Source organism: Artemia franciscana, unplaced genomic scaffold, assembly GCF_032884065.1.
Source record: "Artemia franciscana unplaced genomic scaffold, ASM3288406v1 PGA_scaffold_49, whole genome shotgun sequence".
Classification (NCBI taxonomy): domain Eukaryota; kingdom Metazoa; phylum Arthropoda; class Branchiopoda; order Anostraca; family Artemiidae; genus Artemia; species Artemia franciscana.
Window position 1 is genome coordinate 1,853,452 of NW_027062689.1, and position 14,906 is coordinate 1,868,357.

Here is a 14,906-nt window from a genome sequence, read left to right on the forward strand (position 1 = left end):
CTTGTTTTTCTTGTATCTCATGACAATGTTGAATATAAACATTTAGTTCGACATGGTTCTAGGTAACATGTGTGAAAAATAAAGAAGATCAAATTGTTACTAATTTCTTCTTTTACTTTTGTAACTTGAATATTTCGGTAGGGGGGGGGGGGGGTAGGGCTTGGTAACTCAAATATGCGTAATTGGACTTTTTTTCGCTTTAGGATCCGAGGCATGGATATTCCATTGAACCTCGATCGTATGTTAGCCTATTGGTCATCCAGGTTGCAGCAGTAGCTAGCACCCTAGTAAGAGACGATCACGTCCCATACTAAGAAATACAATAACCCATAACTCCTAAAAATAGTGTCAAATCGAAACACAATGTACACTATTAGAACCACTTGTCAGAAGCACCTATATAGGAAACTTACAGTCTCTTGGCTTGAACAACAAAGAAAATATGTCGGCTTGAAAAACAAAGTGGCTTGTTGAAGTACAATAAAAGAAAGGAAACCAAAACAAACATGTCAGTACTAGACTATATGTCAGTTCTTCTAAGCTTTATTGACATAAAAACTTACCATATGTCATTATGGGTAATAAAGAACATCCATTCATTCAATTAAAAGCGCAAAAAGCTATTAAACAATTTTGAAGGAAGTTTTGATTTGATTTTTCTTGTTTTTTTTTTTTGGGGGGGGGGGGGTTATATAAACCCCCATATATATAAAACAACCCCCCCCCCCCAAAAAAAAAAAAAAAAACAAGAGAAATTAAATCAAAACTTCCTTCAAAATTGTTTAATAGCTTTTTGCGCTTTTAATTGAATGAATGAATGTTCTTTATTACCCATAATGACATATGGTAAGTTTTTATGTTAATAAAACTTAGAAGAACTGACATATAGTCTAGTAAAAATGTGGTTTGAGCTCAAACAAATTGCTATACAAATGATTCTTTCACTATCCGACTAAAAAATATGTCTGGATTTTGAATCCGAAAAGTTTACCACCCTATCTTTATTACTAATTTGATTTTTTTTTTTTTAGGTTGAATTTGAGGTTGAGGCAAAATATGTCGACTGAGTAAATACCAGCAAGTGGGATTAGATATGTCATTTCTATTCCCATTTTTTTTGCTGATGAACATGAAACTAAATGTCAAAAGCCAAAAGAATTATTTGGGGCTTAAAGCTTCGAGAGAGAATGAGGTTGAGGGAGAGTTTCTAGGAAAATTGTGAAAAAAAAGGGATCAACCTCAAACAAATTGCTATACAAATGATTCTTTCACTATCCAACTAAAAAATATGTGCTAATTCTAAGTCCGAAAAGTTTGCTGCTCTAGCTCTTTCACAAATTTGATTATTTTTTTTTTTTTTTAGGTTGAGGTTGAGGGTGGATTTTTTAATATAAAGAATGCTGTCCTGAATATGGGATGATTTTCAAAAGTTTTATTTGTTTTGCTCTGCTACTTTCTTAAAATTCTCAAAAAAAGTTGTCGAGGAAGCAATTATTATTTTTGATTTGTTGCCCATCAAAATTAGAAATTTGCAAAGACAGAGTGTATAAAAAAAAGAAAAGTGGAAGAAAAATTGTCACTATGAAACCACATAGGTATGAAACCTCAGTAGTAGGCTAAACCCCATTTGATTACATCAGTTTTAATTTCGTTTAGTCTTCTTTAGCACCTTGGAAAGGATCTGGGATACAGTACTTCTTCAATATAATGCTGATTCTGTGCCACATGCGGAGACATAAAATGAGCTTAGCATACCTGTAGAGTGAGCTTCGTTCAGTGTCCTGAAGATAGTTACAAAAGAGAGTTAGAGTGACCAGATAAGGGTTGGTGTAGTGCATTTAGCCGAGCAAGCAAGAAACTGTTGTCAGGATCCTAGTTGGCAATGATTAACCCGTGCGGTGTCCGAAGGTGAGAATACCAGTAACCAAAAGGTAAACAAGGGTACGAAGGTACAAGTAACTGAAAAGTATTACCTTTAAGTGTAGAATTGAAAAGTTAAGTCGGATGCATTGAAAAGTTAGTTTCAAACAACTATTTTAAAAAAATTTCCTTGGGTCTCCTCAAGGTGTCCCCCCGTTTCCTCTAGCCTGGTATGTTTGCACAGTTTTTTTTCTGCAGAAAACTGTTGATTTTCCATATTCGTTTACGGTCACCGTATTAACATATCCATGTAATAGCTTGCTCTGTAAATAAGAAAAAAGGTGCCCAGACAGAAAAAATTTGTGAATGATATGCTTTATTAGCGTTTTAAGCTAGTGATCTTAGTATTATTTCATGTAGTTTTCTGGAATTATTTTCAGAATCCTTAGACTATTTTGTCATCGTCGACATCAGTTTTTGCACATCCACATGTTGAGCAAACCTAAAAAAAAATAAGTGACAGTGAAACAAACAAACTTGCAGAGCTGACAATCATGTACTAGCTGTATATGAAGCACCTTTAGTCAGTTTTAGAAAAAACTAGATCTACGTTGCATGGGCAACGTGAGGTGTTGCGGCAACGTTTGTTCGGCTTCGCCGAGTAAAGTGTTGCGAGAGCAACACTTTGGTTTTGTTTCCTCGCTTCGATTAAACGCTGAAGTTGTTAATCTGTAAGGATCTTAAAATAAATACTATAGACACCTGCATCATAAAGTTATACGTGAGTTTGTAGAGTGAAGAAAACATAGCTGCGACTCTACTGAATTGTTTCCATCTGTATTGGTTGCGTAAATAGTTGGTTCTCCAAATAAGGATTAAAGTCAACTGCAGTATTTGCTACTGGGATTCATCTTATCCCTATTTGATATTAATCTTATCTCCGTCGAGATAAAAATAGTTCCAGTAGCAAATACTGCAGTTGACTTTAAAATCTGTATAATATAAACAGGGAAAATTTATAACAGGAATACCCCTTTTACATTTTAGCCGAATCTTACTTACAAGTCCATCTCCCCGTGATGGACATGGTACCGTATCGTTATCAAGGCCTATCGATCGCCGTTGACAAACAAAATTCTATCTATTAGTTCAAAAGTTGATTTTTGAAAAGAACTATAGGTACACCAAGTAGCCAAAATCGCTAACCCCTCATTGCCGAACACGACTATGGTCTAACAGTCTATTGTTGCTTACAAGTGTTTTACATGTCTCACAATTGCAATCGGCCTATTTTGGGTTTCAGTGTCTACCTTACTACTGAAGTTGTCAACCCATCTAAACTTTCAAAATGTATCTCGTGAAGGAAATAACTACTTACAAGTCCATTTCCCTCCGATAGACATGGTACCATATCGTTTCGACCATGAAATACACTGGCAAAAAATAATAGGTATACCAACTACCAAAATCTGCTAACCCTTCATCACAGAGTAACACTTTGGTTTTGTTACTTCGCTATCTGTTACACGCTGAACTTGTCAACCCACCTAGGTTCTGAAAATGATATGTTCCAAAAAGAGTTTTTTCCTGAGCTGATGACACAATCCGTAATCACATGGCTATATGTTAAGTCAGGTTTTAAAGAAATACAGAACATCGAAAACAGGGACTAAATTGACTTTGCAGACGGTTGAACTTTATCCTTTTCAATCGTAGACATTGGGACTGGTGAAAAATTGCGACATCTTATACAACCTATTGGGTATTATGAAGCTGTCCGTAACTGTTCATGACCATTGGATGACCTTTATCCTTTTCAATCGTAGACATCGTGATGGATGAAAACTTGGAACAATATCTTATATAATCTAGTTGGTATTATAAAGCTATCCGTAACTTTACAGGATCAAAATACCATAGATGATACTCTATTAATTATTACGAAAACTTGGGACATTATCTTATACGACCTATTGGGTATTATGAAGCTGTCCGTAACTGTTCATGACCATTGGATGACCTTTATCCTTTTCAATCGTAGACATCGTGATGGATGAAAACTTGGAACAATATCTTATATAATCTAGTTGGTATTATAAAGCTATCCGTAACTTTACAGGATCAAAATACCATAGATGATACTCTATTAATTATTACGAAACTACCTCATTGTATCGTTTGCACCCGTTGCGTAAGTGAGTGATAGACCATCGATACAAACTTTCTTGCCGTCAGATTTACAGAGATCGAATACAATGTGCACCAATTTGCACAAATTTCTAGCCCAAAGTGAACCGATTCTTACTTACAAGTCCTTCTCCCGTGATAAGACATCAATTTCACCGGAAACAAATAAATGGGTACACCAACTAGCAAAAGTTTCAAACCCCTCATCACTGAAGATGATTGTAGCTTAACAGCCGATTATTACTTACAAGTCCCCTACATGTCTTACTTACCAACACTGGAACCAAATTGGTCTTATCATCAAATACACCGGAAACAAATAATAGGTACAGCAACTCGCAAAAGTTGCAAACCCCTCATTGCAACTAGCAAAAGTTGCAAACCCCTCAACGCTGAAGATGATTGTAGCGTAACAGCCGATTATTAATTACAAGTCCCCTACATGTCTTACCACTGGAACCAAATTGGTCTTACCATCAAATACAACGGAAACAAAAAATAGGTACACCAACTAGTAAGAGTTGTGAACCCCTAATTTCCGAGGATGATTATGAGCTAACAGCCGACTGTTGCTTACAACTCCCCTATATGTCTCACAATTGGTATCGGCCTATTTTTGGTTTCAGTATGTACCTTACTACTGAAGTTGTCAACCCCTTTAAACTTTCAAACTGGTATATCTCATGAAGGAATTTTTGTACAAAAAAATGGATGACATATACTTTGATCGCTCATCAAAAGCTATCGACTGCCGTCGAAAAAAAATCTATCTGTCTTAGTTCAAAAATTGACTTTTTTGCCGTAGGCCATTCTAACGTCATCACTTAGAAAGGAGCAAAGGATAAACTCTAATTTCTTTAGCAATGAGAGAACTTTTAAAGTTTAAGAGGCACATCTGATACCATTTCTCTACCGCAATCCCAAGTGCTAAAAACCGAATGATAAACTCAGCTGAAATCACGAACAGAAATGGGTAGAAACAATAGATGGCAGCACTTTCGGACCCGTGGGAAAATCCGCTTTTTTGCTTCTCTAAATTTTTCTATTTATCACTCAAAGAAGATATATTGGCTGTGGGGCAGGGTAACTGTCGCATATATTTAACACTTATAGATTTTAGTCCATCTTCAATTTGAAACTGGTGCCTGCCTGCTTGCCTGCTAGAACGGAGCTTTCCACTCGAAAGCAGAAACATGGTTTGATGAAACGAAAGCTTGGCTGCATAACTTCAGATAGTCCTCTCTGACATAGGCTATACAACTCCTCTTCACTTCACACACTATAGGCTCTGGCTCAAGGACAAGCAAAAACCATCCTTTTTGGCCCCAGGCAAGAGTTCTACGAAGCTTTCCAAAATGTAAAGTCATATTCATCAATCCGGCCTAAGGCCCACACTTTCCGTAAAAACCGCAGAGGTTAGACCCTTACCACTTTCTAGGAATAAGCTGAAATCGGGGTGCTAGAAAAAAAAAAAAAAAAAAAAAACACGACAAAACCAAAGTGTTGCTCTCGCAACACAATTAATTCTAGTGAATTGTTGTTTTTAACCGTTAGATTTCTTTAATCCAAGCCCTTTGCTCTAGCTAAATTCCTGACTGTAGGTCAAAATAAAACGTCCCCCCAGAAAAATGTTGCCTCCTTTTTTTCTTAAGGGGATTCAATACCATAAACAATCAACCCATCTCGTCCATTATAAACTCTTTTAGTTTGTATGGCCAAACTTGATTGGGTGGTCTTGCCGTAACTTGTAGAGTATGGATAAGCGATCCAAGTAAACGGAAGAAAACTAAAACCCGGCATCTACTTTCCCTGAAATCTAGAAAAATCCTTGTAACTTCTCTTGTTTTGTGCCAGAGATGGATATATTTAGTTCTAGAGAAACTTCTATCATTTGGAAACGTAAATTCTCTATTTTGATCAAACGGAGCAGAATTTTTTTTTTAATTCAGGCAGGGTTTATACGACCCACCCTTTCTGTAAAAACCTTGTATGGCCCCAGGACATAACTTACAACCCTTGCCCAAAGGGCGACAGGGAGGGGGGTTGTCATCCTCAAAGATATGATTTCTGAACCTTTCAACTACGCTGAACAAAATGGCTATCTCAAAATTTTGAATGGATGTGTCTGGAGAAATTGTGGCTGTATGGGGGGAGTTAGTTCCCTTCCATTCAGTTTTGATGACTATTAACAGGGACATTAGCCCCTTCAATTTCCAATCGAAAGAGAAGTTTCAACGACAACAAAGGGCCATCTCAAAATTTCTCTATGTTGCATTCGGGAAAATACAAAGTTTGGGGGGGGGGGCTATCCACTTTTGATCACTCTGAATCTTAAAAAGGGTAGTAGAACTTCTGATTACCAATCTAATGAACCCCCTTCGATGTTTATATGATCACCCTTTCTATATAAACATTATATTCCCCCAGAGCATAACTTACAACCTTTTCCCTGAGGGATGTGGGGGGGGGGATCATCCTCAAAGGCATAATTTCTGTACCTTTCAACTACGTTGAACAAAACGGTTATCTCAAAATTTTGATTGGATGTGTTTGGGGAAATAGTGGGCGTGGGAATGGTGTTAGTTGCCCTCCAATCACTTCCGACTATTGAAAAGGGTACTAACCCTTCCAATTTCCAATTGAATAAGCCCTTTTCGAAGTTTCTACAATAACTCCTTCGATACGAAGTGCACTGGTCTAAAACCATAAATAATACAAAAAAAAATAATACACATCTTTATCTATGTTAAGGCGGAACGAAATAGCAAAACACCAGGGTATCTCTACCATGGTAAATATTTTTAGTTTCTGTGGCAACCGCAGATGTGTAAGGGCATTGATTTTCGCTTTCTATTTATTGCCCTGATCAAGTACTAAAACCTATGTTGGCTTCTTTTCTTTCTTTTTTTACTGGGCTTTCTAAATTATAGTTTTCGTGCAAATTCTATTTCAATTTGTTTAAACAATACGGTACATAAATGTCTAATAGTTTTAACATGGACTTTCAGAGGGCTTTGAGAAGAATAGTTCGCCTTATATGTTTTTTTCCCAATTACCTCCAAGAAAAGACTTTCATAAATCTAGTTTGGATACTGCACTTTGTTACCGTCAGTTTTATACTGGAGACTCGTGACGATTGAATATCTAGCTTCAACAGGCGGTACATAAATGCGGGTATAATAATCCTCGAGATAATAAGATGCCAGTGATCCAGTTCCAGTTAGTAGATTCCAGTCAAAGATTTTGAGCCACATGAAAGAAACGCAGCACGAAAAAATGGATGGCATTGGTAGTTTGCAAAAGTACTTTGTGGTACATGGAAAAGAAGCAGAATAAAAGAGAATTTAGCTGAACTACTCTGCAGAAACAAAGGGAAAAATTAAAGCAAATAAACAAGAATCTTAGACAAAAAACGCTTCCACAACATTTACTCAACTCGAATGAAACACCATTTAAGGAAGAACCTACTGCGGAAAACCAAAAATGAACGTTATAACTAATGCTCGCAGTTCAGTATCAGATAAAAAAAATCGTTGAATGATTAATTTCGCACTTGGTGAGATCCAGCATGCACATGGTGTGTTTTGGTTTTGTTTAACATCAGCCTCAACATTTTCTGACAGTAGTCTCAATTGAAAGTAGTCAATATCTCAAGAAGCTGCAGTTACAGTCCGAAGTAGTCGCAGTTACAAGTAGTTGTAGTCCCAAACACAAGTAGTCACAGTTACAGTCGGAGTACTAGTGGCCCTAAAAGTTTCAAGTTAATAACCTTAGTTACTTCTAAGATGTTGTAGATACGCTATTTGGACACTTGGATACGCATTATGTCTTTTGATTTAGTTTAATATATCCCTCAACATATCTTGAAGCTCCACCTTATACCCTTAGGCTTTTCGGACCCACTCAGTATTAAACAATCCTCCGTTTGTTATTTTTGAATCCTACATATAGACAATAGGCAAATTGCATAATTTTTAATCCTTTCCCCAGGGGTTTTCGGGACAGGGCATCCCCAGAGGCATAGTTATCAGATTTAGACTGTTTTAACGAAGTGGTGTTATCAAAATTTCATTAGTCTTTAGGCAGGCATTTAAATATGTCTTCTTTCCCCTCCCAACCACTTTCTGACTTCCCCCTTCAGCAAAACCTAAAAGTTTCAACTTAATACCATCTGCCGTTCCTGAGAAATTGCTAATACACCCTTTTGACAACTGCATGCACATAATGTGTTTTTGATGTTTTTTAATATCCCCTTCAAAATTTCCTGAAAGTAGTCGCAAGTAGAAGTAATCGAAGTTGCATGTGATTGCAGTCGTAGTAGTATTAGGAGTATTGGTAGCCCTGAAAATTTTAAGTTATTACCCTAACGTGCTCCTAAGATAATGTATATACGCCTTTTTCATACCCTGAATGCAAATAGTGTCTTTTGATTTAGTTCAACTTACCCCTGAACATTCACCAAAGTTTTATATTAATACTCTTACACTTCTTGGACAAGCCTAGGGTCTCAACTATAAATCCTGTATGTAAGGAATAGGCAGATTGTAATTTACAATACTCTCTCCAAGGGCTTTGGGGGGTATTGCACCCCAGAGGCAGAATTATAGACCTTTGGGCTATTTTGAATAAAATCGCTTTTCTTGCGATTTGGATCAGTGTGGATGGAGAGGGGCATCTAAAAAGGATAAGGCTGCTGGCCACCCTCCGATGACTCATCTACATGAAAGTTTCAACTTTAAACCCCCAGTCGTTCCTGAGACATCGCTGATACACCCTTTTGACGACCAGCATGCATATATCCTTTTTGATGTTGGTCAATATCTCCTTAAAAATTGCCTGGAAGTAATCGCAATTTGAAGTAGTCGTAGTCGTCAGCAGATGCATTCATAGTCACGAGGAAACGTGGTCATAAGTAGTCGTAGCCGCAAGTAGTCGCAGTCATATTCGATATTAGTCGCAGTTGCAGCTGTTGTAGTAGTAACATTAGTAGTGACCCTTAAAGCTCAAGTTAATACCCTTAGATCTTCTTGAAATTTGGCAGATACGCCTTTTTGTAAGCTGGATGCACAGAGTGTCTTTTGATTTATTTAAACATACCTTTCTTTATTAACTGAACTTTCGCATAAATGCGAAATTTTCATTATTTTCATCAATTTTTCAACATTTTTTTTAACATTCCCCTCACTTGTACCTTAATAATACCTCGAGCCTTTTTGGAGAGCCAAAATCAGATATTCCACTTTCCGCAATAACAAATCTTTTATGTAAACCATAGACAACTTGTATAACTTATAGCCCTTACCTCAGAGTCTGTTCCGGGTCATGTTACCCCAGAAGCATAATTATTTAACCTTTAGACTATTTTTAAGAAAGGGGCTATCTTGAGATTTTGATCCGATGTCCTTGGGGAGAGGCTAACACCCAATCAAACACAATGGGTAACTTTTATAATTTACAGCCCTTGTCTCAGGATGTATTAGGCTATGGCATCCCCAGAGGCATAGTTATTTGACCTTTAGACTATTTAGAACATAAATAATATTCAAAAATTTTGATCGCATGTCCTTGAAAGGAGGGCGGCTGAAATCGGGTGCGGAGGGGAAGGAGCTAGTCGCCCTCTGACCTCTTTGATTCTTAAAAAGGATACTAAAACTTTTAATTTCCAATTGAATGAACCCCTCCGAAGTTTCTGCGACCATCCCTTCCATGTGAAGTTGCTCTGAAAAAAAAAATACATTGAGGCCTTTTTGCCCTTTTATGATATTTATTTGTTCCCGGTTTTTCGGCTTTTTTAATTGTGGCTTATATTCGTTTTAAGCTTGAATTTTTATTTGACTCTATTTGTGCTTTCTTTTGGTTAAATGTAGCTCTCTGCTTTTCTTTGAAAAACCTTATTTGTGGGGAAAGTTTTTATAATTAGTTTTCTAAAAGAAATTGAATGCTTTCTTGTCGCGGTCAATCTGCTAGGAATTATCTGTATCTTAATTATTTTTGTTTTAGTTTACTCCTCCCTCCACCTGACTGAAGGCTAATGATGAAAGCAGAATAAAGTTTTTCATAAGCACCCACTTCCTGCCTTATCTGCGATTTCGTCTTTTGAAATTCACGTAACAAATAGAAAATCTGCTTGTTAGTCTTCATTCAACCACCTATGTGTTCTTAGAATTGTATCTCTTCAGCATAGCTAATATGTCGTAACTGTATCGTCTCCCCTTAAATATCAAGATTCACATTAAGTATAATCAAACAGTTCGTGGTAACGAACTGCAGTAAAGAGCGACCCGGCTCAATAGTAAACGAAACACTAAAAAAAACGAAATTTTGATACCAATAGTCACATTAAAAGAATCTCATTTTAATGCTGATTTTGAATATATAGGTTTCATCAAGTTTAACCTTACCCATCAAAAGTTACGAGCCTGAGAAAATTTGCCTCATTTTAGAAAATAGGTGAAAACACCCCCTAAAATTTAAAAAATCTTAACGAAAATCACACCATCAGATTCAGTGTATCAGAGAACCCTACTGTAATAGTTTAAAGCTCATATCTACAAAATGTGGGATTTTGTATTTTTTGCCAGAAGACACGTCACGGATGCGTGTTTATTTGTTTGTTTCTTTCTTTGTTTTTTCTTTGATTTTTTTTCCAGGGGTGATTGTATCGACCCCGTGGTCGTAGAATACCGCAAGAGGGCTCGTTCTAGCGGAAATTAAGAGTTCTAGTTCTCTTTTTAAGCGGCCAAAAAAATTGGAAGGCACCTAGGCCCCCTCTCACGCTCATTTTCCCCAAAGACACCGGATCGAAATTCTGAGATAGCCATTTTATTCAGCATAGTCGAAAAACCTAATTACTATGTTTGTGGGAAGGACTTACTACCCCACAGTCCCGTGGAAGGGGCTGTAATTTACAAACTTCAACCAGTGTATACATGTAGTAATGGTTTAATTTAAGCTTTAGTGTAAAGAGCAAAAGATATTAACGAGGGGACGAACCCCTTCATGTACGTAATAAAAGTATACGAATATAGAAGTTTGTTACGTAAGTTAATTCGTAAGTTACGTATATTTTTTACTAATAAAAATGTTCGTAAAAATAAAATGTTCTAGTTGCCTTTTTTAAGTAGCAAAAAAAATGTTGGGCAACTAAGCCTCCTCCCCGGTCCTTTTTTTTCAAAATCGTCCAATCAAAACTATGAGAAAGCCATTTAGCCGAAAAAAAAATAATACGAAAATTTCTTTTTAATTATTCATGTGCGGAGAGTTAAAATCAAAACATGCGTTAATTAAAAAAAGTTCAGAAATTAAATAAAAAACAAGATTTTTTAACTGAAAGTAAGGAGTGACAATAAAACTTAACGAACAGAAATTGCAGAATGTTACGTAATTTGTTTCTGGCATCTGAAACTTCCATACACCTATGACATCTGTAATTTTTTTATTGCTTCATGATAGAAATAAAAAAAAAACAAGTTTTTTTTTTTACTGAAAGTTAGGAGCGACATCCCCTACTTAGCGCCTTGCTCTTTACGCTTAAGTTCTTTATTGTTTTAAAAAGTAGGATTGTGATAAAGAGTCACACATCATTGTAAAGAGCGAGGAGTTGAGGAGGGGATAACCCCTTTCACATACGGAGTAATTTCTATTCCTTTTAAATGTTAATGTAGCTCCTTATTTTCAGTTAAAAAAAACTTGTTTTTTTTTCTATCATGAAGCAATAGAAAAATTACAGATGTTATAGGTGTATGGAAGTTTCAGATGTCAGAAGCAAATTACGTACCATAAGTATATAATAAGCTAATAAACCTTTCCGAGCAAGGGCTAGTATTTTTGGCTGGTTAGTAAACACTTTGTACATGGGAAAATATAAAAAGATGCTAAAAAACGTGATTTTTAAAGTATTTTCTTTAAATGTGATAATGTAAATCTACGCTTTCAGACGAGTCCACCTCACTATGGATCATTATTTTAATTAAATAAAATTTTTTTTTGTTTTTAACTGAAAGTAAGGAGCGACATTAAAACTTAACCGAACAGAAATTATTCCGTGTATGAAGGGGGCTGCCCCCTCCTCAACACTCCGCTCTTTACGCAAGTTTTATATTTTTTTAAAAAGTAGAGATATGAAAAAGAGTCAAACTTTAGCGTAAAGAGCGGGGCGTTGAGGAAGGGACAGCCCCTTTTATATACGGAATAATTTCTGTTCGCTTTAAGTTTTAATGTTACTCCTTACTTTCCGTTAAAAAAAAACTTGTTTTTGTTATTTCTGATCGTTTTTGAATTAATGCTGGTTTTGATTTTGACTCACCGTACATAATAAATAAAACGAAATTTGCATATTAATTTTACTTTTTTGTGGCTAAACGGCTCTCTCAGAGTTTTGATCGAACGATTTTGAGAAAAAGGGGGTGGAGAGAGGGCCTAGTTGCTCTTCAGTTTTTTGTTACTTAAAAAGGCCACTAGAACTTTTAATTTTATTTACGAATGTTTTTAATATTAATAAATAAACATAACTTACAAATTAACTTACGCAACGAACTTCTATATTCGTACATTGTTATTACTTATGTAAGGGGGTTCACCCCTTCGTCAATACCTCCCTTTTTCCAAAAATAAGGAGCATTTTCTCAGGCTCTTAACTTTTGATAAGTAAAGCTAAGCTTAGTGAAACTTGGATATTTAAAATCAGCATAAAATATGATTATTCTGATGGATATATTGGTATCAAAATTCCTTTTTTAGAGTTTTGGTTACTATTGAGCCGGGTCCTTACAACAGTTCAAACTGTTTGGTACTATTGCGAGAAAATCTTTTTAGTGGATATGAAAGAACCTAAACGGTCATTAGATAGAATAATCAGCCTTAAATAATATTATTTCTCCTTTTTCTTAAAATTCAAACCAGCTCTGATTATTTTTTGCATAAGTTAACATTTAAGGCAGTTATTTTTTCAGTCTAGTTATTGAGCTGCTATTAATCCATGAATCGACCGAGACAATCGCTTTGCGTTGATTAAGGGCTAGTCACAATAAGATTTTACTAATACCGAGAATCAGCTTGTACTAATTTGAACTAATGAGGATTTCTTAGCCAATCAAAACATCCTACAAAGAAACTGATTGGGCTCAAATTAGCGCTAGCTAAATTTCGATATTGATAAAATCCAATCGTGAATGTGCCTTTAGTGGCCTTCAGTTCCTATCATAAATATATACTTGTTCTCAAAAATGGGTATAATAATAGGTCCCTGTTCTTAAAAACGATAGCAAGCAATTCAATGTCAGCCTTTTGATTTTGGATTCTATACTTCGAAAGCTACGTTTTGTTTTCACTGTCCTTGGGTCCCTTTCTGACTGATCCGTATTGATAACAAAATGATTCTGACAAACCTGTAAATAAGAGCCTTTACAGCCTTTCAAGTTGCACAAGTCTATGTTCCTAAATGTGGGAAGGTTTACTCCATTCCAGATATACTCGGTGTTGTCCATCATCCATTCAAGGGCTGTTTCGTCTGTCCGAAGCCATACCAAATTTTGCCATGTATCAATTGCCTTGTTCGCACTACCTAAAGTGAAATTGACAACTGAAAATGTTTTCACTCTTAACAAGAGCTAAGAGCTGATATGGCACTTGTGACGAGGCATGAAGAGCTAAGAGCCAAGAGATCATATGGTATGAGCTCTAACAAAATTCTATGAATCAATAGATTGATTTAAAAGGAAAATAAGAGGCTTAATGCCGGTCAGGATATAAAATAAGAGCTCTGAGTCACGATGTCCTTCTAAATATCAAAATTCATTAAGATCCGATCACCCACTCGTATGTTATAAATACCTAATTTTTTCTAATTTTTCCTCTCCCTTTATCCCCCCAGATGGTTGAATCTGGGAAAACGACTTTATCAAGTCAATTTGTGCAGCCCCCTGACACACCTACCAATTTTCATCGTCCTAGCACGTCCAGAAGCACCAAACTCGCCAAATCACTGAACCCCTCTCCCCAACTCTCCCAAAGAGAGTGAATCCAGTACGGTTCCGTCAATCACGTATCAAGGACATTTGCATATTCTATCCACCAAGCTTCATCCCGATTCCTCCACTCAAAGTGTTTTCCAAGATTTTCCCCTCCAACTCCCCCCCCAATGTCAAAAGATCTGGTCGGGATTTGAAATAAGAGCTCTAAGACATGAATTCCTTCTAAATATCAAATTTCATTAAGATCCGATCAGTTATTCGTAAGATAAAATACCCCAATTTTCACGTTTTCCAAGAATTCCAGTTTCCCCCTCCAATCCCCCCCCATGTCACAGGATCTGGTCAAAATTTAAAAAATTGAGCTTTAAAACACAAGATCCTTCTAAATATCAAATTTCATTAAGATCTGGTCACCCTTTCGTAAGTTACAAATACCTCAAATTTCAAAATTACCCCCCCCCCCCCCAGCTCCACCAAGGGGAGTAGATCCGGTCCGGTTATGTCAGTCACGCATCTTACACAGGTTTTTATTCTTCCCATCCAGTTTCATCCTGATCTCACCGCTTTAAGTATTTTCAAAGATTTTCGGTACCCCCCCCCCCCACTGCCCCCTCCCCATATTACGCTGGATCCGGTTGAGATTTAAAATAAGAAATCTGATTTACGAGGTCCTTCTAAATATAAAATTTCATTAAGATCCGATCACTCCTTCGTAAGTTGAAAATACGTCATTTTTTCAAATTTTTCAGAATTAACCCCCCCCCCCCTCCTTAGCGTTTTCCATCATTTTAGGTTCCCCCACCCCAAACTCCCCCACAATCTTACCAGATCCGGTTGCGACTTAAAATAAGAGCTTTGAGACACGATATCCTTCTAAATATCAAATTT

The 14,906-nt window shown here is 36.5% G+C and overlaps 1 protein-coding gene across 1 annotated transcript in view; it reads right to left on the bottom strand.

Annotated features, from left to right (window-relative positions):
- Nucleotides 1–2,219: 2,219 nt before the first annotated feature.
- Nucleotides 2,220–14,906, bottom strand: part of LOC136041922 (uncharacterized) — a 29,907-nt gene continuing 17,220 nt past the window's right edge. The window contains exons 4-5 of the mRNA XM_065726721.1: nt 13,434–13,609; nt 2,220–2,362 (exon numbers count right to left, since the gene is read on the bottom strand). Coding sequence (XP_065582793.1) covers nt 2,306–2,362; nt 13,434–13,609 — 233 coding nt within the window. The 3' untranslated portion in view covers nt 2,220–2,305. The remainder of the gene's footprint in view (nt 2,363–13,433; nt 13,610–14,906) is intronic.